At 38.9% G+C, this 24,505-nt stretch overlaps 1 protein-coding gene and 1 long non-coding RNA gene across 5 annotated transcripts in view; both read left to right on the top strand.

The window, feature by feature from the left end:
- LOC306996212 overlaps positions 1-24,505 on the top strand; it is a 1,114,438-nt gene that overhangs the window by 500,002 nt on the left and 589,931 nt on the right. The window lies entirely within an intron of this gene.
- taf1 (TAF1 RNA polymerase II, TATA box binding protein (TBP)-associated factor) lies at positions 51-24,222 on the top strand. 4 transcript variants are annotated; one of them, XM_079608719.1, is made up of 41 exons: positions 51-437; positions 887-1,001; positions 1,540-1,663; positions 1,790-1,906; positions 1,988-2,110; positions 2,224-2,465; positions 3,261-3,482; positions 3,575-3,856; positions 4,354-4,543; positions 4,684-4,791; positions 4,871-5,038; positions 5,562-5,689; positions 5,793-5,900; positions 6,158-6,331; positions 6,470-6,643; positions 6,820-6,924; positions 7,081-7,281; positions 7,479-7,620; positions 7,795-7,842; positions 8,772-8,902; positions 8,986-9,066; positions 9,165-9,314; positions 9,419-9,538; positions 9,735-9,910; positions 10,645-10,871; positions 13,872-14,079; positions 14,277-14,442; positions 14,551-14,762; positions 15,336-15,444; positions 15,552-15,650; positions 15,733-15,910; positions 16,001-16,068; positions 16,147-16,269; positions 16,898-16,990; positions 17,082-17,166; positions 17,274-17,341; positions 17,431-17,547; positions 18,750-18,848; positions 19,034-19,247; positions 19,341-19,491; positions 23,786-24,222. In XM_079608719.1, exons 2-41 carry the CDS (start codon positions 888-890, stop codon positions 24,021-24,023), a joined length of 5,883 nt encoding a protein of 1,960 aa, XP_079464845.1. In that variant the 5' UTR covers positions 51-437; position 887; the 3' UTR covers positions 24,024-24,222. The 4 variants fall into 4 exon arrangements, with proteins under 4 accessions (XP_079464845.1, XP_079464848.1, XP_079464847.1 ...); XM_079608722.1 differs by lacking the exon at positions 7,795-7,842 and adding an exon at positions 18,125-18,229 and having other exon boundaries at positions 23,786-24,221; XM_079608721.1 differs by lacking the exon at positions 7,795-7,842 and having other exon boundaries at positions 4,357-4,543.

The following is a 24,505-nucleotide window of genomic DNA, read 5'->3' as shown; positions in this document are numbered from 1 at the left end:
GCAAATTCTCCTTCTCTAATCAAATTAAACTGAACAGAGAACAATGCCGTGTGCTCTGCATCTTTAGACCTGCAGGGGGAGTCAGATAAACTGGATCAGCTCGGAACACAACAAACAGAAGCACACACACACACACACACACACACACACACACACAGCTGCTGATACTACCCGCGCAAGCAGCAGCAGCAGCAGCTCATTCATTGCCAAATATGTTTGAGGGATTTATATCTAACGTTACATATTAAATAAATTAAGCTTGCATATAATACTCTCGAACGGATTTTTTTGCGCGCGCGTATGCTTTTACTCGTCCTCTCTGGCTGGCTGCTAACAGCTAATCGACCGGGGACAGGGAGATCCTCCTTCGGTCAGATTTTTACTCGAGCCCGAGGATCCAGAGGCCTTTGAGCCGGATAACAGCAACAGAGAAGAAGGTACATGCTCTCAAAGATTAGTATGCTAAAGCCATAACAGTGTCTAGAAAGCAGGATAAAAATAAAATAATACCGAGGTGGGAACAGAGGGAGACGTGTGAAAAAGTAAACGTGTAAACATCTCCTTTCTCCTATCCTATCTCCATTCTCTTGTATTGTCAAGTATACTCCATTAATAGTGATATAAACTGTTTTGCGGTGTATTTGTGTAAATATATTTGTTTTATTTAAGTAGTATTATAGTCAGAGGGTGGTGTGGTGGTTATAGAACTTAACGTTAAATCCGAAAAGTTGCAAGTTAGAGTCCCACAAAAGAGAGATAATAAAAGTAACTGCTAAATGATTGCTGCCTTACCTGACTTTGCCAGTAATAATATCCATGAAGTTGCTTCATGGATGCATTAGATTTGGTGGGCTGATGAATGCTAGGATATCTTGTTTTTGTGTAGAATGTCAGACTCAGACAGCGATGAGGACCAGGACCGGCCCTTCCACTTGACAGGGTTTCTGTTTGGCAACATCAATGAGAATGGACAGCTGGAAGATGACAGTGTGCTGGATACAGTAAGAAACTAAATCCCTGCTCTTGAGTGTCACTTGATGTTGGATGAGTTGGAAATTCACCATCCCATTTTTTTCCACCTTTCTATTTTCTGAATGCATGTTATTGATCTTATTGAGATTTATGCATATATTTCACGTGTTTTAGTTTTTTGTGTAATTTATAATAAAAAATGTACAATTCAGTCTTCCTGTGAAATTACAGACTTCTCTCTGGCGATGTATGCCAGACTTCTTCAATCATTTTGTCCCGTTCCTTTCATACAAGCTCACATTCAGATCTGCCTCCATCTAATCAACAATGAATGAATGGAACCAAGTTCCCTAATTTTTTCTTTTCAATAATCCGTATCACTCAGATGCACGTCACAATATGGAAGAAAAGATCTGTCGCTACTTACATTACATAGCAACTTTAAGGTCTTTTCGTTGTTGCAAGTCATTGCCAGTGTGAATGCCCTTAGTGGAGTGAGGCTAAAAAGGAATGATGACCTTCATATTGTATATATGTCTGTGTCAATTGTCTCTTTCTCTTTTTCAGGAGTCAAAGAAGCACCTGGCTGGTCTGGGCTCTCTGGGTTTGGGTTCGCTCATTACAGAGATCACGGCCAGCGAGGAGGAAACCGCTGAGCAAGACCAAGATCAGAGCAACACTGATGCAGAGGGTCTGTTTCTGTCTAATTATTAGAAAAATGTCACTCCAAGCAGTCGGATATGTGCGATTGTACATTTAGAGGAGAAATGGGACAAAATAACCTAATTTTGTGCAATATTTGTGTTTGTTGATCTAGGATGGGTAAGGAGCACAGACGATGCAGTTGATTACTCGGATATCAGTGAAGTTGCAGAAGATGAAACCCGCAAATATAGACAAGCCATGGGCAACCTGCAGCCATCGCGGAAAATGGGTACACACAGGCACAACTGGTGCAGAAAACACTGACGTATATGCACAAATGTATTACTGACGTGTGTATTTTGGTGTGCAGATGAAGAGGATGATTATGATGCTGATTGTGAGGATGTTGATGCCAAACTCATGCCTCCTCCCCCTCCCCCTAGTCTGTCAATCCCTACCAAGAAAGAAGACACACCCACTCAGAACAGCAGTGGTAAATGAGACCGCATGATTGATAGATGAATCAGTCCATTTTTCTGTGGATGTTCTTATTTTTTATCACCTCTTTTTGGTTCTTTCCTTTTTCACTCTTTTTTTTCTTTGTAGTGACTGATGAGGCTGATGGTATCATCCTACCTTCCATTATCGCTCCATCATCTGTGGGTGATAAAGTTGATTTCAGCAGTTCATCAGACAGTGAGAGTGAGAGCGATCGACCTTCTCAGGGTTCAGGGACAGGAGGACAAGCAGGATGTCTCACCCTCCCTCTTGCAGGCATTATGCAGAAAGATGCTGCCAAAGCCCTGCCTGGAGTCACGCAGCTCTTCCCTGAGTTCAGACCTGGAAAGGTGACTGTAGCACACAATGACCTGGTTTTATAGACAGGGCTCAGATTAAGCCAAGATTAGGCCTTAGTTTAATTGTGACATTTAAAGGTTGGGTAGGTAAGAATTGTCTTTATATACCAATACATAATTAAAATGTAAGTACTTTGAAAAAGAGAGTATAAAAATTGAGTGACTGTAGTGTATTTAATCTTCAAAAAACACAGCTCATTAATTCCTACCGGGACGAAACAAGTGATTGGCTTGCGCGACTGTCACTCTCCGTCGCCATGACTACCGCCGCTATTACTGGCTCTGCCCACGTGCGCGCAGTCGCGCACCCGTTTTTAGGTGGGAGTGAATGGAATTAATGAGCTGTGTTTATTGAAGATTAAATACACTAGAGTCACTCAGTTTTTTATACTCTCTATTTCAGAGTACTTGCATTTTAATTATGTATTGGTATATAAAGACAGTTTAAACAAATTTGAATAAAAGTTTTTTTAGACAATTCTGACCTCTATCCTACCTTTAAGTAGCTTTTATAAACATGCCTTAGAAAATAACATTACTGATGTGCATCCTGAAACAAAACAATGGTTTTAACCAAACAAAACAAAACAACAAGTTTCTTTCATTTAAAACAGCTCAAACATGCATTTTAGTCTGGGACTAGGCTTAAGCCTTGTCTGTGAAACTGGGGGAATATGTCTTAGAAATAATCCAAAAATTAGATTACACACTTCATCAGATTGCTAACTCATTTGCACTCCAATAGTAGTTTGCAGTTTCATAGTGTGTTCATTTTTGATCTTCCAGGTGTTGCGTTTCTTGCGGTTGTTTGGTCCTGGTAAGAACATGCCGTCTGTATGGCGAAGTGCTCGCAGGAAACGGAAACGAAAGCAGAGAGAGCCCCAGTCAGACACTGCTACAGGTGACAACGAATCGCAACCACCTGAGCCAGGGGTTCAGAAAAAATCAGGATGGGACTATGAGTATGCACCGCCTCCACCACCGGAGCAGTGTTTGTCTGATGATGAGGTAACAACATTTCATGTCCACTTTGGCCACTTCAGAAAAAGGACCCATATTATGATGGGATCAAGAAGAAAACACTCTTTGTCTCTTTGTAGATCACCATGATGGCTCCTGTGGAGTCCAAGTTCCTACAAGTGTCTGGTGAAGGTGATAAGGTGTCTGAGGTGAGGCCAAAGGTGGCAGAGTGGCGTTATGGTCCAGCACAGCTTTGGTATGACATGCTTGGCGTCCCGGAGGATGGCAGCGGCTTTCATTATGGATTTAAACTCAGAGATGACCAACAGCAAGACTGTACTGATGCAGCGGAAAAAACTGCTAATCCACCAGCTTCTGAACCAGTCAGTGAGCAGGAACCACCCCAAGAAGCACAAGCTGAGGTCAGTGTTGTTATTGGTAAATAAAGCCAAAACTGTTAGTTTGAAATAGAGCTCAAATAAAATATAAATATTAGAGTTTTTTTTTAACCTAAATAAAAATTAGAAATGTTGCTTTTGCAGATAACTCAGGAATAAATTAAACTAATAATAAATGAAAGCTAAATAGAAAAAAAAAATTAAATTGGAAAAAACAGACAATTAAAATTAAAAATAACTAATTCAAAATATTAATAAATACTATAATAGTATATAAAGAAGTAAATATAAAAATAACAATGTTTGCGCCCATTTGTAACTTAAATGTGTATGGCTTATAGTGTCATACTGCATTTTGATCATAAATGCAGTGTTTATACAAAATTCATCACTTCCGTGTTGCAAAAAAGGGGAATAGAAACATTTGGTAAATCGGGGGTAGTTTTTCATTCACAATAAAATGACACATAGTTACAGACAGCTCAATTACTTGTATCTATACTTTCATCTGTGTGTGTTAGCAGGGGGATGAGGGGTCTCCGATGCAGGATGAGTTGTTTTTAATGGTGACCCAGCTGCAGTGGGAGGAAGACATCATCTGGAATGGAGATGATGTGAAACACAAGGGCACTAAAACTCAACGTGCCAGTCTGGCCGGGTGGCTTCCTACTAGCATGACCCGTAACGCCAATGCTTATAATGCTCAGCAGGGTGAGAGAACACAGACATAATGCAACAAATAAACGGAGAATATCACACATGCACATTCATAACACTGACAGTGCATCACATCAAAAACACATATTTTTGTGTCCTGATGGATTATTGGTATGTGAATGAACATTTTACAGGTCTAAGTCGCAGTAATTCGCAGTTGGTACCCCCGACCCCTCCTCCTTTGGTCAAAACTCCATCCATAACCGGTTCCAAAAGAGACAAACATAATCATGATCATCTAGGTACTGTCCTGAGTTTAATGAAGCATATCTACTCTTTAGGGCTTAGAATAGAAGAAACAGAATTTTTATTTTCTTACAGTTGCTCATGAGGATGACATCCCTTGGTTCTCCATATTCCCGATTGATAATGAGGAGCTTGTGTATGGACGTTGGGAAGACAACATAATCTGGGATGACCAGAGCATGGACTGCCTCCCTTCTCCTCCCATTCTCACCCTCAACCCCAATGATGAAAACATCATACTCGGTATTGTTTAACATTCATTAATAGTTATTATTTTAATCAAATATACTTAACAATAATTACTTTGTGCTAGTGATCTGTCTTTACAAAAGTGTTTCTGAACCTTTTTAACTCCAAGGTCTCCTAATGTTTACAACAATATTCAAAGGCCCCATGACTTTTCCTGTTTTTCATGATGTAGTGAAATAGAATTAAGGATAAAAATATTTAATCATATCTCACAATTTCTACCTTATAAAATATTTTAGAGCTTTACATAACTAGAAAAATCTATATCCATTGTAAAAATAACCATGTGTTAATTTACATGACTTCTCTAGAAATAACATATGCACATCATTCCATTCACATTTTTTTTAACAAGGTGAATTAAAACAAGAAATATCTTAATTTTTTGTTGTTTTAGTTTATCGTAATATTGTTTTGTCTTATTTGGGGCCCCCTTATTGGGCCCTGGTCCCCTGGTTGAGAACCATTTCTTTACAAAATTCATGTCATGGAACCTTGACCTTGATTATATTTACAGAAATCCCAGATGAAAAAGAGGAGAGAACCTCTCATTCTCCTTCCAAAGAAAACAAAAAAGAGACCGCACTGAAAAAAAGTCGCATTCTGCTGGGAAAGACGGGCGTCATCAAAGATGAACCTCAACAGGTGAGACGAAGAAAAACAAAATGTGGAGTGAGAAAAAGAAGGCTGGGATGTGAAAAGCAGATGATGTGTATGATGTGTGACACTTTGTTTTACTTTGATCTAGAATATGTCCCAACCGGAGATTAAAGATCCCTGGAATCTGTCGAACGATGAGTTCTACTACCCTAAACAGCAGGGGCTCAGGGGCAGCTTTGGAGGAAACATCATCCAGGTGGGGGATTAGGGACCCAGAGTCAAATCTGATTAATCTGGTCTCTGTGAACCAGCAGCGCTTTGTATTTTCTGAGCATGTGCACAGGCTTACTGTAAAATGACCATCTAAAAACAGTGTAATATTTATTTAGTGCCATTGTCCAAAACACTAGAAAAGAATAATACAATTATTGAATTTAATCATTCGATTGACTGTCTGGTTTTGTTTTGCCAGTTCTCTTTATTTAGTTATTCTGTGAACATTTCTTTCCTCAGCACTCCATTCCTGCTGTTGAGTTGAGGCAGCCATTCTTCCCAACTCACATGGGACCCATGAAACTACGGCAGTTTCATCGACCCTCCCTGAAGAAGTACTCATTTGGAGCACTGTCCCAGCCCGGCCCGCACCCAACCCAGTCTCTCCTCAAACACATCAAGAAGAAGGCTAAGGTAGACTGACACAGCCTGAGAATGTATTTGTGTGTTTCTGAATGTGACAGTGAGTGTGTTTGTGTGTAATGTACATTGACATGGTAAAGTTTATACTTGTCCTTTATTTGTCCTCTCATATTTTAAAATCTCTCTCAGATGAGAGAGCAGGAGCGTCAAGCATCGGGCGGAGGGGACATGTTCTTTATGCGCACAGCTCAAGATCTAACGGGCAAAGATGGAGACCTGATTTTGGCTGAGTATAGTGAGGAGTATCCTCCTCTTCTCATGCAAGTTGGCATGGCGACCAAGATCAAGAACTACTACAAAAGAGTAAGTCACAACTTCACACAGGCCATAAGACATAAATGTGATCTTAATGTAGTTCTGGGACTCAGAACTAGATCAAGTCTGAGATCTGAGTCTCAATAATGTAGGTCTTGTTTTGGATCTGGGTCTCCAATTCTGGTCACTGCTGATGATGGCATTGTCAATGTTTATATCTGTAGAAACCAGGTAAAGACCCAGGAGCTCCTGACTGTAAATATGGAGAGACCGTTTACTGTCACACTTCTCCATTCCTGGGATCATTGCATCCTGGACAACTACTGCAGGTAACATCATGGACACCACTTACACAATCCTGTCACCCTCTGCCACCTTCTTCAAGTTCATGTTGTTGTTTTTTTAATCGCATTGTACAATCCCTTAAATTGTCATTCTTCTGAATTATGTTGCTCTTTGTTTGTGTTTGTGTGTGTGTGTCACAGGCCTTTGAAAATAACTTGTTCAGAGCTCCAATCTATCTACATAAGATGCCTGAGACTGATTTCCTGATTATCCGGACAAGGCAGGGCTACTTCATCCGAGAGCTTGTGGACATATTTGTTGTGGGTCAGGAGTGCCCTCTCTATGAAGTGCCAGGGCCTAACTCTAAACGAGCTAACACACACATTCGAGATTTCCTACAGGTAGCACCAGCACCAATCTCTCCCTTCCCATTTGATTCTGGTTGCATGTTAACAAGTGATGTATGGATGCCTGGATGAGTAAAGTTTTGAATATCTAATGGCTGATTACATTGGACAGTACTAATATGAGCAGGCTACTTGGTGTATTTAACATCTTCAGTTTCATGGAGTTTATTTATGAGTTTCTCTCTCTGTAGGTGTTCATCTATCGTCTGTTCTGGAAGAGTAAAGATCGCCCTCGCCGTATACGTATGGAGGACATAAAGAAAGCTTTTCCCTCTCACTCTGAAAGCAGCATCCGCAAACGCCTCAAACTCTGTGCTGACTTCAAACGCACAGGTGCACTTACTCTCATGCACACGTTCATCTTAAATTGAATTCTAAAATCAACCTTTAGCACAAGTTCACCTGTCATTTTCATTAAGAAACTTTTTAAATGCACAGGGAATAGAAAACAGGAGGAACTCAGAGAAAGAAAAAATGTTTTCAGTCACTGTGTGTGTGTTTTGTCAGACAGGAGAATTGAAAGTTGCAGCAAGTACTTTTCCTGGTACTGGGAAGGTAGGACAGGAACAGAAAGCTAAGGAAATACACCAGATCACATAATTCTGCCTCGTTTTACACATACTGCGCCCATGTTAAACCGTTACAGCATTCTACAGATAAGATGTCTGCAAGATTCACAGGGATCTTGCAGATAACAGGGATCCAAACATACAAAATGTCTATTCCAGGGCTCGACAATAAGGATGGCCCGGGGCCAGTGTAAGCATAGCTTGGGACAGTTGTCGCTTCAGTGATGCATCATGAAAGTTTTTATTTTTCATGTGTTTTAAACCTTGCCAATTTAAATATTCAAGCGCAGAAGACACGAAAGAGAACTCAATTCAGAGTGAGAAGTTTTGTGTGCGCACACATCCAAACAGCGCACGCCCTTTCCAGAAAGCATGTGAATGCTGAATTGAGCTCTTTCACGTCTTCCTGCGAACATATTCACACAAAATTTCGAAAATTGCCAGTCTCAGCAAATATCTTAGTAAACATATCTTAAGTGAACATAAACAGTTGATAAATATTTATAATAAATATAATAGAAATAATAAAAATAAAAATTAATTATTTATTACTTTTTTGTGGTGGAGTGAAAATTTTGTCTGGGCGAGCAAAAATTTGAACCAAAAAAAAATTCTTAGTGTTGAGTCCTGTATGCTGTAAATGTATACTATAAATCCATGATTTTAGCAGGTTGTAGCTACAGTTTGGGTTACATTTTGTGAAATGTAAATCAGATCTCAAGACAAGCAAGTTTACATTCATTTCAATTGTATTCATTCAGTAACCCAGATGTCAATGTATTTTCTTTTAAAGTTGCAGGTCTGTTATGCAGCAGAAATGCTGTCAGAATGAAAGCACCATGCGAGTCATCAGTTCTTGCGTAGCAGATACAGTTTGTGTTTTGTACTAAAGCTCCTTCATACCTACTATATCAGGTATGGATTCTAACTGGTGGGTGCTGAAACCTGATTTCCGGCTTCCAACCGAAGAGGAGATCAGAGCAATGGTTTCCCCAGAGCAGTGTTGTTCGTACTACAGTATGCTGGTGGCGGAGCAGAGACTAAAGGTTAACGCATGCACACTTCCTATCCCTATGTGCACAATTTTCTTACAGAGCCATACCAGCTAATGTACACTTCTGTCTACCAGGATGCTGGTTATGGTGAAAAGTCTTTTTTTGCACCTGAGGAAGAGAATGAGGAGGAATTCCAGATGAAGATTGATGATGAGGTCAGAGGTTTAATGAGTACATTTGAAAAATTGTATTTATGCTGGATGGTGTTTGTCTTTTTCATGGTTTGATTATATTAATGTGGTGGTATGGTTAGGTACGCACTGCGCCATGGAACACAACTCGGGCGTTCATCGCAGCCATGAAGGGGAAGTGTCTCCTGGAGGTCACAGGGGTCGCTGACCCCACCGGCTGTGGAGAAGGTTTTTCATATGTTAAAGTCCCTAACAAACCTACACAGCAGAAGGTACATGCTTTCTGACCATTTAGCACAGCTACTGGCAATTAAGAATGTTTCAGATGCATGAGAATGTCCCTCATTATCAAACACTGTTTCCTGTTTTTGCTCAGGATGATCGAGAGCCCCAGCCAGTGAAAAAGACTGTGACAGGGACTGATGCGGATCTGAGGCGCTTGTCGCTCAAAAATGCCAAACAGTTGCTCCGCAAGTTTGGAGTTCCTGAGGAAGAGGTGACACTGAACTAATCAAAGATCCAGTCTCTGAATGACCCTAGATTAAGCTAATCGCTAAATAGTTATCAGAGAATACTGTGTGTAATTTTTTTTCTCTCAATGTTATTTAATCTCCCTAATGATAATGTTTATTGGTGGTCATTTTGTAGTCTCTTGCCTTTATATTCCCTAATATGTGTATGTGTTTATTTAGATAAAGAAACTTTCCCGTTGGGAGGTGATCGATGTTGTGAGGACCATGTCTACTGAACAGGCTCGTTCAGGGGAGGGGCCTATGAGTAAATTTGCTCGTGGGTCTCGATTCTCTGTAGCGGAACATCAGGAACGTTACAAAGAGGAATGCCAAAGGATCTTTGACCTGCAGAACAAGTGAGAACCTGAAAGTACCAGGGCTCCTCTGCATTTCATTCTGCAATATCTCACACTAAAAATGTTTTCCAGTACAGAAATGCAAAATTCGCCATTTTGAATACAAAATAGGTCCTTTGTATGATTTGTGTAGATTTTTTAAATGGTTAGCATACTTGTGTGTGTGGCACAAAGGGAAGAGTTTCTATTTTCGCTTTTGTAGACAATCACATATCTCTGTTGAAAGCAATGGCCAATCTCAGATGTCAGTTGTGCTATAGAGGGAGCGCTCTTTGCTCGCTTTCAGTATATAATCCAATATAAATTTTAAGAAATGTTTGGTTTGTCATGGTTCCAAGAGGACCAACGTCCATGCATACTGCAAAGTTTCAGGAGTGACAAACACATTTAATTATGCGAGTGAAATGCTAAATTGTTCCGTGAGTCACTCCTGAAATTGCTATGATTGACATTAATTAACCGAAGATGGGACAAAACATCTGACAAGCTGATGTCAAATTAAGCACTTAAAGGTTAAAGGAAGTGTGTTACAATCAAAATTGGTTTTGGGGAGGGTGGGTTGCCTCTTTGTCACATTTTTCACCTCTTATGAGTTTGCATCTCTGGCCGCAGCACTGTTAATGCTCACCCTAACAAGGTTGTGACAGAATAGAAATCTGCCAATTCTGATTAATATTACCGGTACAATACTCATGTGCATGTAAACTGTTAATGTGTGTGTTTTTGTTTTTTAGAGTACTGGAGTCCACAGAGGTGTTATCGACGGACACAGACAGCAGCTCAGCAGAGGACAGTGATTTTGAGGAGATGGGAAAAAACATAGAAAACATGTTGCAGAATAAGAAGACCAGCTCTCAGCTGAGCAGAGAGAGAGAAGAACAGGAGAGAAAAGAACTGCAGCGGATGCTGATGGGAGAGGACAATGAGAGAGAGAGGGGCCGCAAGGAACGACGCAAAGGCTGTACGTGTGTATGAAATTGAGATTGTCTATGCTAGGGCTGGGTATTGACAAACATTTCACTATTTGATTTGATTCACAAGCTTACGGCTCGATTCAATTTCGATTCAATATTGATTTATCTGGGTATGTATAAGGGGAAAAAAATCTGGAACAAAAGTTGGTACATTACTATAATATTAAAGGTTAAATTAACAAATTTTGGTAACACTTTATTTTACGGTGCCCGTGATACAGAGTAATTACATAATTAACTACTTAGTAGTAGATGTTGTAATAACATGTAACTACATGTACTTAACATGTAATTAAGTTATGGAACAGCCTGCACTTACACATTGTAATTACACACATGTAATAGGCAGCTACTGTTACACATATGTAACAAGCCGGGTCAGTTACATATGTGTTACCAACTTGGTACAATGTAATTATATAAGAAAGTACTTAGTACTACACAATGTAACACAAAGTACTTAAATTTGTTACTAAGGTGTGAAAAGCCTGCAGGGGTAACATGGGCTGTTACGCCTATGTAATGGTCAAAGTCTGTTACACAGCTGTTAGTGTAACCGGGAGATCCAGATCTGTACTTTAGTTTGGATTAACTCACTAGTTCACAGCATAAATACATGTAGTAGCTTTCTAATTACATTGCAATTACATAATATTACACAGGGATAAGCTACGTAAAATAAAGTGTATCAAGACTGTACTTAAGTGTACTTCATGTGTATCTACATACCTTATCTGTACTGTAGTTTGGATGAACTCACTAGTTCACAGCATAAATACATGTAGTAGCTTCCAAATTACATTGCAATTACACAATATTACACAGGGATAAGCTACGTAAAATAAAGTGTATCAAGAATATACTTAAGTGTACTTCATGTGTATCTACATACCTTATCCATCTGTACACATGAAGTACACTTAAGTACAGTCTTGATACACTTTTTGTTACATTGTGTAGTACTAAGTACTTTCTTATATAATTACATCGTACCAAGCTGGTAACACGTATGTAACTGACCCGGCTTGTTACATATGTGTAACAGTAGCTGCCTATTACATGTGTGTAATTACAATGTGTAAGTGCAGGCTGTTCCATAACTTAATTACATGTTAAGTACATGTAGTTACATGTTATTACAACATCTACTACTAAGTACTTAATTATGTAATTACTCTGTATCACGGGCACCGTAAAATAAAGTGTTACCCAAATTTATAGGCTACTTGCATTTCAATTCGCCTTTGGCTAAGCCACGCCCTAGAATGTATATTGACCAATCACAGCGCAGCCAAGAACGAGCTCCCACAGAGGGTCCGACACTTTTTCACGGCGCTCCATTGACTTCAACGCAGGAGGCTCATATTTTTGGTCTCGGCAGGCTATTACGTCGTCGTTTTATAAAAAATATGGTTAAACGTTGTGCCGGGGGCATTTGTAACACAGATACGCGTTTCCCAGAGAGGTTGGAGGGGGGTGTCCGTTTTTCCCCCTTCCCAAAACCGAAGTTAAATACTGACAAGTGTCGTCTTTGGATTAAACTGTGTGGACGTCCTCACAGTCAGCAAAACCCCTCAAGGATCAACAAGCTCACTTTTGTGCTCTAAGATACATTTAGCTTTTAACCTTACTGTGAAGTTATACTAGTTAGACAGTTTTATGCTGGTTTAGGTTATGATTTCGGTTCTCTGCCCTAATTGTTGATACGCTAGCACACGCTGCTAATAAATACAACTTTACACTCGCGTAGACGAGTCCGTTTGCTTTGTAAATAATAACAATTATATAAGTGAATAGAGACTTACCCAGCTTTGCATGAACAGTGTTTCTCCTGATATTGTGAGTCCCAGCCTCCGTCTCGATTAGGATATGCTGTGGTTCATTTTTTGACTGTGACCGTTATGCTTTTGCCTCTATTTGGATACTACCTTGTTGTTGTTGCGTTTCACCGGTAGTGCTATGTCTTGAATAAAGCCTTCAAACGCACACTGCAGACACTTTTGCCTACTTCTATCGGACACTTTATTTGCTGCTTTATAAAAGTTTGATAAAATTTCATCAGGAAGAGCCGTCACAGCATAAGCCATGTTGATACCAAACCAACCAGAGCCCAGATGAAGTTGTCGGAGGTAGCAACAGTAACTAAGGGGGGCGGGGCTTAGCCAAAGGTGAATTACACAAGGACGTTATTATAATAATATCATTATAATAATAATAGCTTTTTAATGACATGATTATGTTTCTACTAGTTTTTAAGTATTTAAATGGTGGCTGTCATAAAAACATGACAGATTTATTCAGACATACAATACATATTGAAGAACAGGTTTAGTAAAAAAAAAAAGAAGACATTTCCAATATAGTGCATATATTTGTCAAAATTCTCCTCTCTAGTGTTAATTTTTCTCGCTAGCTATCAAGTTTATAAACTTTTCTGAGGTAAATATAACATTACATGACATTTTATTAACAGGCTGTTTTATTTATGTCGATGATCGATTACATGAGACATAATACGGATTTCATTAAGTACTGGAAAAAGCTGGACAATAAGTCTTTCAATATACCTTATGATGTTTATTTCATGCTGTAACTAGTAGTAAAGTGGAAGAGATTATCAGTTCACGCTCCGCGCTGCCCCATTGGCTTGCACTGAGGTGCTACAGCGTTCTGTCACAGCACATTAAAGAGCACCAAAACGTAATTTCATAAATTGCTAGAATTTGAAAACTAAGACTTTTTTTTTTTCATATCAAAAGTTACAAAGCTTATTGCATTTTTCTTTCTTTTTGGATGGGAGGCATGCTACAAAGTTGTTCATTCATCAACTGAAAACACCATATAAGTTTAATTCTTGGGATTTAAGAATCGAAAAGTTCATCAAAACGAGTATTGATTCAAATCAATATTTTTAACCCAGCCCTCTTCTATATCCAGATCTTTGTCTTTCTCTGTATCTCATAACAGCATATGTTTGTGCATTTTAGCGAGCGCCCTCTCCACCAGCTCTCACAAAGATGATGACGCTTCCTCCGTCACTAGCCTGAACTCTTCAGCAACAGGGAGAAGGCTGAAAATTTATCGCACATTCCGTGACGAGGACGGCAAAGAGTATGTGCGCTGTGAGACTGTACGCAAACCGGCTGTTATCGACGCCTATTTGCGTATACGCACCACAAAGGATGATGACTTCATGTAAGTATCTGTTTGTGTACTTAGTAGGGTTGTCGTGATACCAAAAGTTCAGTAGTCACTACTAGTACACAGCAAAAACTAATATAGTATTGAACACACACTGTTATTTAAACCGTTGAAAATAATTATTAACAAATGTAAAGTTCTTTATTATTATCATTAATAAAAATGCCTGTGTGTTCTTCATGTGTCTGCAGTCGCAAGTTTGCATTGTTCGATGAACAGCACAGGGAGGAGATGAGAAAGGAACGGCGACGAATTCAGGAGCAGCTGCGGCGCCTTAAACGAAACCAGGAGAAAGACAAATTTAAAGGTCCACCTGAGAAAAAGGCCAAAAAGGCAAAAGAACGACCAGACCTGAAGGTACAAAATTAGAAATATACTCCTAACCTTCTGAAAGTGTTTTGCTGTGAATGAAATGAGCACATGATATTTGTCTGCACAGACTGATGTTTTTGGTTTTGTCTACAGCTGAAATGTGGTGCTTGTGGGGCGATTGGACACATGAGAACCAATAAGTTTTGCCCGTTGTACTACCAAACCAATGCCCCACCTTCTAATCCAGTGGCCATGACAGAGGAGCAGGAAGAGGAGCTTGAGAAGACTGTCATCCACAATGACAATGAAGAACTTATTAAAGTAGAAGGAACCAAGATTGTTCTTGGAAAGCAGCTCATTGAGAGGTAATGCAGACATGGTAGTTGCATAACATGTATGTGGACTTTTTTGTTTTAAATCTACGACAAACCTTTTCAAGAGGTTAAAATTGCTCAAGTATAAGAGAAAGTGTAAATAATTGAATTGCTTGCCATTTAAATTCCTTAAGTATCTATTAATCACCTTTTACCTTCACTTTTAAAATGGCCCTGTGGTCAGGGTTGTTATCGTTAACTAAAACCATTGAAAATATTTTTTGTCAATTGAAATAAAATATAAATTGGATGACAAGCACAAACTTAGTGGAAATTAGAAACTAAACATTAACTAAAACATGAATTACTGGAATAGTATGTAAATAATGCTAATATTACACTGTAATATTATAACATGCATTTTAAAATGTTCTGTCTAGTAATTAATATGCTGTATACATAATCACATTCAAAATATTTACCAAATACTGTTCAAAATAGTTTTGGGTGATGTATTTCTGGAAAGTCAACTTCCCAAAAAGTATTGTCAGCTACTTACATAATTTGTATGCTTAGCTTTGTTAGTATTTGTATTGTTATAATACATGATTAATATGTTTATAGTGCTGATGAAGTGCGGAGGAAATCTCTGGTTCTGAAGTTCCCTAAGCAGCAGCTTCCTCCTAAAAAGAAGAGACGTGTGGGGACAACAGTACACTGTGACTACCTCAATGTAAGAGTATGTTTTAAGTTTAAGTTTATTTGTGCAGTAGTTGTTTACATATTCCTGTAGACCCTGCCATCTTCATCCGTTATACTATCTCTCTGTCTTTCTCTCAGCGTCCTCATAAGTCCATCCATCGCAGAAGGACAGACCCTATGGTCACACTCTCTTCAGTCCTGGAGAGCATCATTAATGACATAAGGGACATTCCTAATGTAAGACGCATTCACCTATGTTATATACTAGACATAAACACATTCTCTGACACACAGATTGAATATGTTGTTTATCTCTCAGACGTACCCCTTTCACACTCCTGTGAATGGCAAATTAGTTAAGGATTATTACAAGATCATCACACGACCGATGGACCTGCAGACGTTGCGTGAAAATGTTCGCAAGCGCATGTACCCTTCTCGAGAAGAGTTCAGAGAGAGCGTCGAACTCATCTTCAAAAATAGTTCTACGTACAATGGTACATTCACATGCGCATATAGGAACTTAAGGTATTTAGACTAGACGTACACATGATCTATTTTTATGTATTAATATATGTATTTTTCAGGTGTAAAGCATCCTTTAACCCTTGTTGGTCAAGCGATGCTGAGCCTGTGTGATGAGAAACTGAAAGAGGTATATATAAATATTTCACTAGGACTCAAAAACACTTGCAGAGAGATTGAGGAGTAATTATTGTGGCTGTCTTTGCAGAAAGAGGAGCGTTTGGTTCGATTGGAAAAAGCCATTAATCCTCTTCTGGACGATGATGATCAGGTCGCTTTCTCCTTCATCCTCGACAACATTGTCACACAGAAGATGATGGCTGTTCCTGATGTGAGCGACCACTTACTGTTCTACCCTAATATGTTGTATATTTAAACTTGTATTTAAGGTCTTTACATGTATTTTAATTATTCTTATGTAATATCTGTCCAGTGTTAGTAACTGCAAGTCAAGTTCCTCTTAAAGGCAATATTAACCTATTTGGATTTTTTTCTTTTTATTTCTTTATTGGGTTTTCCTACATTGAATAAGAGCAAGTGCACAGATAATAAACCCACAAGTTAAAATTAAGCAATTGTATTACCCCAATTACCAAAACCAATAAACAAAACTGAAGCAGTAAAATAATATACCTGAAAATAAAATAAAATTAAAGCTTAAATGTCTATAGTGTCAGCCAGTGCATTATGGGACTCCATCCTTTATCAAAGAGCCAATGAGTGAGAATCAACTTCTTTTTTTTTTTTTTAGCTTAGAGTAAACCCCTCTTTAATCCACATATCAAAGTTAGGGCTATTTTGATTTTTATATTAAGTTATGAAAGTATTTTGACATAAAAAAAAACCTTGCTCAGCAGCTTTAACACTGTATTTGATGGTTCCATATAGGATGTTCAGATAGGAAAAATGAAGAGAATTGCTCTTTCTTAATTAGTTAATATCTCTTTTTCTCTCTGTAGTCCTGGCCCTTCCATCATCCTGTTAACAAGAAATTTGTTCCTGATTATTTTAAAGTCATCATCAACCCCATGGATCTGGAAAGTCTCCGTAAGGTCAGATAGATCTGTGTGTGTAACACAAGAAACTTCAGTAGGAATGTGGTTTTTTTCAGAATCTCTGAACTGTGTGTGTGTCTGTGTGTAGAACATCTCCAAACACAAGTATCAGAACCGGGAGGTGTTTCTTTCTGATGTTGGTCTCATTCACACCAACAGTGTTAAGTACAATGGTGAGAAACAAATGAATATTTTTAGTCATTAAAATGCTGTTTCCTCTTGAATAAAATCATGATTTCACATTTGTATGCATTCTTTTATAATTGTTTTTGCTTCTCAGGTCCTGATAGTCCTTATACCAAAACAGCTCTGGAAATTGTGAATGTCTGCAAGCAGACTTTAGCAGAGGTACTACTGTGTGAGAATGGAGGAGTTCTTTGCTGTTTCGTGTGCTCTGTTTGACTTTGTGTTTGAGATGTTTAATGTGTATCTGTTAGTATGACGAACACCTGACTCAACTGGAGAAGGACATCTCTACCGCTAAAGAAGCTGCTCTGGACGCTGCAGACCTTGAGAGCTTAGACCCGTTGACTCCTGGACCGTACACACCACAGGTACATGCACACATCACACTGAGGGCATGATCTCGGGTGCCTCTCAAGTGCTCTGTGTGCAAGTGTTGATAGCAGGTGAAATGAAGCATGTCATCATAAGAGACTCTGCCAGAAACGGAACAGAAGGCTTCTCTCTCTCTCTCTCTCTCTCTCTCTATCTCTCTCTCTCTATCTCTCTCTCTCTCTCTCTCTCTCTCTCTCTCTCTCTCTCTCTCTCTCTCTCTCTCTCTCTCTCTCTCTCTCTCTCTCTCTCTCTCTCTCTCTATCTCTATCTCTCTCTCTATCTCTCTATCTATCTCTCTCTCTCTATCTCTCTCTCTATCTCTATCTCTCTCGCTCTCTCTCTATATATATATATCTCTCTCTCATAGTCTGAACATTCTGTACTGCACAGCTGTTTAATTCAACATTTCCTCACTGTTCTTGTCTTTTCCTCCTCCCTTACAACTTGTTTGTCTTTCTGTGTCTGGGGCTTTTTCTTTTTATGTTTTTTTTTCTTTTCTTTTATTTATTGAAAAATTTCTTTCTTGCCTTTTTTCTTTCTTTATTTCTACAGTTCTTTCTACCTTTCTTTCAGCCTGATGTGTGTGAGAACAGTGTGTCTGTGAGTTTGCAGGGAGATTCTAGTCTGTTAGCCGAGGCTACGCTAATCCCTCCCACCCCTGAGAAAAGAGGGGGGCAGGTATTCCTCTCTCCCTCTCTGCATCCATCCATTCCTCTGTCCATCCATCTCTTCATCCATGTTATTGGCTAGCTTGCTTTACCCTTTGGATATGTCCTTCACCCCCTCATCCATCCATGTTGTGGTCACCCACCCCTTTACTGTGTTTGCTGCTTGATTTGCTTTATCTATCTTCAACCAAGTATGTTTAGGATGGATTTTAGAACTGGTTGTTAGTGAGCTAAACCCCAATTATTATTTTTTTAAATAATGAGACTCTTACCAGTGAAGAACAATGAGTGTAGCTTAAATCCTGCTTACAGTGGTAAATCTGTAGCATTTTCTCCAGAGTATCAGCCATTAACTGCTTTGGTTTTAAAACCGCTCTAAGGTTGTAATGTTTAAGGTTTTAAAAAACTTTGATTCCATTGATCTATCTCTCCATCTGTCCATCCTCTGCTGCATGCATTTCTGATTGGTCCTCTCCTTCCGTGTGCATCTACACTGCCCTTAAGTACATTGTTGTGTGTACGTTCCTTAGGGTCGTCACGGCAGAGGCAGAATGGGCGAGGAGGAGTCTGATGTGGACATAGAAGGATTTGAGGAAGATGATGATGGCAAACCTAAAACACCTGCTCCGGTAATAAACCTGCGCACAAAACCTTTCAAACCAGTGGTCTTCCACAAGGGGATTCTCTGTCCCTTTTTTACCCCTTACTGTTTGATTTAATTAAATAATTATTGTGAACAAAATAAAAACATGCATTAAAAGATGCACGTTATAGGTAACGGTTTTCTAACAAATCATGTTTTTTGTACTTTCAGGCTGAAGATGGAGATATGGATGATGAGGACGAGGAGGATGATGAAGATGATCTCCTCATGCGGCCACAGAGGCGTATGCATGGAGATGAAGAGGAATACGAGGATGATGAAGGCTCCAGGCGGCCAGCACAGGCCAGTGTACTTTACCAGGATCTGTTGATGTCAGATGCAGAAGACGATGCCAGTGAGGAGGAAGGCGATAATCCATTCTCCTGTAAGTGTATACGTGTGTGTGCGTTTATGCGCGTGTGTGTGTCTGAATTTTGCTGTGTATGTAACATTGATTCTCTCTTCTCTAAATTTGAAGCTATCCAACTGTCAGAGAGTGGCAGTGACAGTGATGCTGAACTGGGGCATCAGGAGAGCACCCGGATTGGAATAGAGCAGGACGAGAGTATGATGTCTTATGAGGGGGAGGTGCATGATGGGGTAACGCACATGGAGGACAGCAACGTCAGGTCAGAATACATGCACACAAATATATTCTTGTGTGAGTAAAGCTGATGTTTTTCCATGTAAAATCATGATTTTGTGTCAGTATCATACATATACTACTGTTCTTCAATAGCTGCAGGATGCTAGAATCCTTATTGTTTGGTTGCACAGTAACCAAGTTACTACTAATAATGTTTGTCTTGTACTTCAGTGGGTGTTGTGATTTGATTGATTGATTTATCATATATAATTTTTGAATCTTATATTGTCTCTTAGGAAGTTTAAAATGTGCTTCCTAATTCCTAGTCCTGTCATTCTTACACACATTCACCAAAGGCTAATTTATGTTAGTCAATCCACTCAGTGCATCTTGGTAGTGCCCTCAATCAAATTTTTTTTTCTAGTCACGCTCCATACAGCTGTATTTTTTTAATGCACATGCAAAAGTGTAGGGTAGGAAATTCTTTTTTTGACATTAATTAAATTGCTTTTTTGTTCTGTTACAAAATATTTATATTTTCGAATAATGGTGTTCTTTTGAACTTACTGTTAATCAAATGATTCAAAAAAAGTATCACAATTTCCACAAAAATATTAAAGGGGTCATGGCTTGGATTATTTTTAATATTTTTATTTATTTAAACGTGCCTTGAGATTCACTAATAATATTAATATATTTTTTGCACACAAAAAACATGCATGCACAAAATATATTTTCAAATATTTTCTTAAAACACTTTTAAGATCGGGCGGATCAAATATAGCGATACACATCGGTTTTCTTTCTCTACTGTTTGTTCACTTAAGACATAAATGACTGTGTTTGCAAGGATACTCACAAAGACTGGCATTTTGACACTTAAGTGTGCGTATTTGAACATTCAAGCCTAATAAGGCACCAATAAGAACTCCTTTCAGTACTCAAGCGAGCAGCAGCTTTATACTCTTCAGTATATGCACGCACTATCTGAATGATTCCTCTTTCCCTGCTTATTGCGCTTGATGGGCTGATGTGATGTCACATTGCACAGACCTCACCCACGACTGCTAACGGACTCTTTCGTATTAGCATAGACCCCGCCCTGAGTGAGCTTTTATAATTAAAGCTAATAAAATGATTCAGTCAAGAGCAGTGAGTGATTTTATTTTGTTTGATTCATATTAACAGCATTTATAGTAGCAGGTAGGACTGCAACTAACGATTATTTTAATAATCGATTAATCTGTCGATTATTTTTCCGATTAATCGGATAAAAATAAAAAAGCATTAATTTCCAACCCTTTATTCAAAAACAGAACTGACAGTGCAAATTCACAGTGCAAAAAAATCTTCAGAAAGTGCACAAACGGGTTGCTCCTTGAACATCCCTGAGCTGTTAAAGTAATAATTTTTTTTTAAATTGACTAACACAAAAAACATACACATGTGCTTTACATCTGCCAAATATATAGGAATTTTTTTATTAAATAAAGTGCACAAAAAGATGTATATTTTTGTTTAAGGGACTTGATCTGTCAGAACAATAAATATTTTTTTTAAAATAAAGAAAAATACAAATCAGAAAACTTAACAGGATTTGTTTAAACGTCAGAACTTGTTCTCCACACTACACTCACAGACGCACAAATTCTCACACTCACAGACGCACACACTCACAAAAAAATACAATGGATTGACCACCTCGTATGGTGTGTATTTTGCTGCTCATCCTTTCCGAGCATATAGTGAAGTTTCTCTGAGTCATTTAGACTTAGAGTAAAGAATGAAAAATTCAGTGCTGCTCGGACACACTCCAGAGTTTACTCTTGCGCGCAAATAGACTCGGTCTCTCTCGCGCGCTCTCAGATGCACTCGGTCTCTCGCGCGCAAACACACTCTATATCGCGCGCTCTCAGACACGCACGTGTCTCAAGCGCAGTGTGGCTCGCGGAGTTCGCTTCGCTTTTGTTCGATTCGTTGTTGCAGCCCTAGTAGCAGGTACTGTGTATAATGCTGCTTTCACTTTAATACACTGATCTAATATACACAGGCGATTTCTTTCCCTGCTGTTTACATTCACAGAAACTGTGAACTTTGTGTTTTTGACATAACCTTGTGTTTATTTGACAGTTTAAGCGCAAGACGTGAAAGAGAACTAAGTTTAATTCTCACGGGATGCACTGTCTGACCATCATCCAGTGCGCGCTCTGTGCGCGTGTTTCAGATTTGTGCGTTCAAAAAACATATATCAGAAGTTTAGACTGATATTGCTTTAAAACGCATGCAAATTATAAACTTTAATGATCTCGTGACTAGAGATGCACCGATTACAATTTTCTTGGCCGATTCCGATTTTTTTCATTGAGTTTGACTTGCCGATACCGATTTAGCCGATTCAGATTTCATATTTAGATATTTGATATACCGGTATATACATTTTATATATTTCATATATATATATATTTTTTTTTATAAAACACCATATACTTTTACCCAATCTGAATAATAAAAACAAGTTTAAAATTGGTACATTTTTGAGTCTTCATTTTCTTTTCTGACATAGCCTACTCCAGTTCTTGTTAAAACACACTAGACATAAAAATTCTTTGCATTTTTGGCACTTTTTGTGTGAAATCATATTTATTTTGTCCATCAAAAGTGTGCTTTCAATTTAATTGACTGTGAGCAGCGCCGCAAAAATAGACTCTGCGCCGAAACCCCCGCTTCACTGCTGCTCACGCGACACTTCTGCTTGACGATCACACGCTGCTCCTGCTCCCGGTCTGAATGCACTCATTGATTAACATGCACACCGAAAAAAATACACGACGCTCGCGCTTGCGGTGTGAAACGGCCATAATTCACAAGGTTTCCTACATGTGTGTTCCGTGTGCATGTGTGATGCTGATGTTGCACGGTGTTAATCATGCGCCCCAGGGTGCATTTAACCGGCATAAAATCGGCAAATGCTAATCGCTGGTCATGGTAGATCACGTGAAAATCGGCCAATTCCGGTCCCCAGCCAATCAATCGGTGCATCTCTACTCGTGACCGCGATAGAGATGATAATCAAAACCAAACAGAAGTTTTGTTCGTTTTTGGCAGAGTATCAGAGGCACGAGCTGTACAGGCTCCGCCCTCTTCTGGAAAGCGGGGCGGGGAGCAGCAGCTCATTTGCATTTAATAATACATGCATGAAAACATCATGTTTTCCTTCCTCTCAAAAAGGGCATTTACAACATGGTAATACATTTTCTGTAGTGAAACTTCAGACACATTCTGGGGACACCTGAGACTTATATTGCATCTCGTAAAAAGGGGCGTAATAGGTCCCCTTTAAAAAGCTTTCGTGACGCAATAGAGATGATAGTCCAAAATCTCTACCAGTTGACAAATTTCTACCGGTTTATCATGTCTACCAGTATATAATCACCCACCCCTATTTCAACAAAAGTTCTCTTTTGCTAATTCTTCATTGCACTGTGCCTCGTATAAAACAGTCTGCAGTCTAATGCTCCAAACAAACATATAATCATTCCACGTGCTCCGAGACTATTAAAATAAACCATCCATTTTTTCCCGACGTTAGGATCCTTCTGAAGTCTGAACAGATACACAAAGTAGCCGTTTAAACTGGACACGTCAAGGCGAACGTTCTTTTGCTTTTCCATTTGTCCTGTTGTCAAGACTCAAGCATGTGGAGAATGTCAAAACATTTAACCATCATCTGTATACCACATCCTGTGTAGGTTTTTTTATTAATTAAATGCAGTCTTGGTGAGAATAAAAGACTTTTAAAACCATAAAATCTTACTGAACCCAAACTTTTGAAGGGTGGTGCCAGTAAGTAGGGAGGGATTTGCCACAAATTACAGATATGATTAATTTCTGATTTGAATTCTCCCAATTTTAGTCTACCCTTATCTACCTTTTCAACCTATTAATATCATACAAAGTTAATCAATATGAAACGGAATAACAGAACTTCTATAACACACTTAAAGGCAGCAGCAACCTGTGTTTGTACACACAGTTACTGGAGGATCAGCCCACTTAACCTGCAACATCAACATGATTTTCTTAGGATTTTAAGAATCAATATTGAATTTTTTGGACAAATATCAGTATCAGTTTTTGCCCATCCCTGGTTCTAATGGCTGTTTTATAAATCAGATATTGCCGTTGCTAACAAGGCGATGTGGCACTTTTAGTTTAAATTAATCAACTTCTTTTCCTACAGTCACCATATGGAGTTCTGTGTTGTCTCGTATTTTTTTTACAAATGGCCAATCTTCACCTCATACATTTCTGAATACACTCTTTCACTTGTGTTATAGTTATGACAGCTACTATGACGGAGACAGTCAGATGCAAAGGCAGGTGTCCAGCCCCAGGACAGGAGAACAGGACGTAGAGGAGGTGTACGGGATAAGTGAAGAGGAAGAAGACGAGGAGGAGGATGAGCGGAGGCGAGGGCCTAGTGTTCTCACACAGGCACAGCTCAGTGATGAGGAGGAGGACAGTGAAGAATTCAGATCTGTTGGAGGAGACAGTGACATGGATTCTGACAACTGACACATGCTTCTTCTGTCATATGTGCTGTGTAACTGTTCTGGTGGTGATGATGGTGTTGCACATAACTGTATATTTCGTACTATTCTAATAGTTGTGTTTACATGTTATTTTTATATGGCTTATTGAGCTTGTTTAAGTGACTCAGACAATGTTTGTGATGAAGAATGTGAGAAATAAATTTTTATGTATCTGAAATGTACACATTCTGAGTTTTGTCCATCCTAAACCTCAATTCACTCTGCCAAACTACGATCCATCATTCCAAAATTCACTCAGACTTGGGCAGTTCATACAGACAGTTGATTTTTTTATTATTTGGATATAAAACCCCCTCTAAAAAAATCCTTCTATTTCTATTACTTAACTGGAATTAAAGCATGCAGATTTGATCAGTAAACAAAATTATCTTGTAAATTGTTTTTAATCAGTTTTAAGAAAAATGTAAAATATGTCCTGCAATGTGACTGTCATTGTGAAACTTG

This window comes from Phoxinus phoxinus (genome assembly GCF_949152265.1).
Source record: "Phoxinus phoxinus genome assembly, chromosome: 3".
NCBI classification, from domain to species: Eukaryota; Metazoa; Chordata; class Actinopteri; order Cypriniformes; family Leuciscidae; genus Phoxinus; species Phoxinus phoxinus.
Note: the sequence above shows the minus strand (reverse complement) of the source record. Positions and strands in the feature narration are given on the sequence as shown.

What these genes read in the sequence shown, in the direction of transcription:
- taf1 (XM_079608722.1), top strand. Translation starts at nt 888, where the DNA reads ATGTCAGACTCAGACAGCGATGAGGACCAGGACCGGCCCTTCCACTTG. An exon ending in ACCCACTCAGAACAGCAGTG is followed by an intron (nt 2,111 to 2,223) that starts GTAAATGAGACC and finishes TTTTCTTTGTAG; the next exon opens with TGACTGATGAGGCTGATGGT. An exon ending in AGATGATGGCTGTTCCTGAT is followed by an intron (nt 16,270 to 16,897) that starts GTGAGCGACCAC and finishes TTCTCTCTGTAG; the next exon opens with TCCTGGCCCTTCCATCATCC.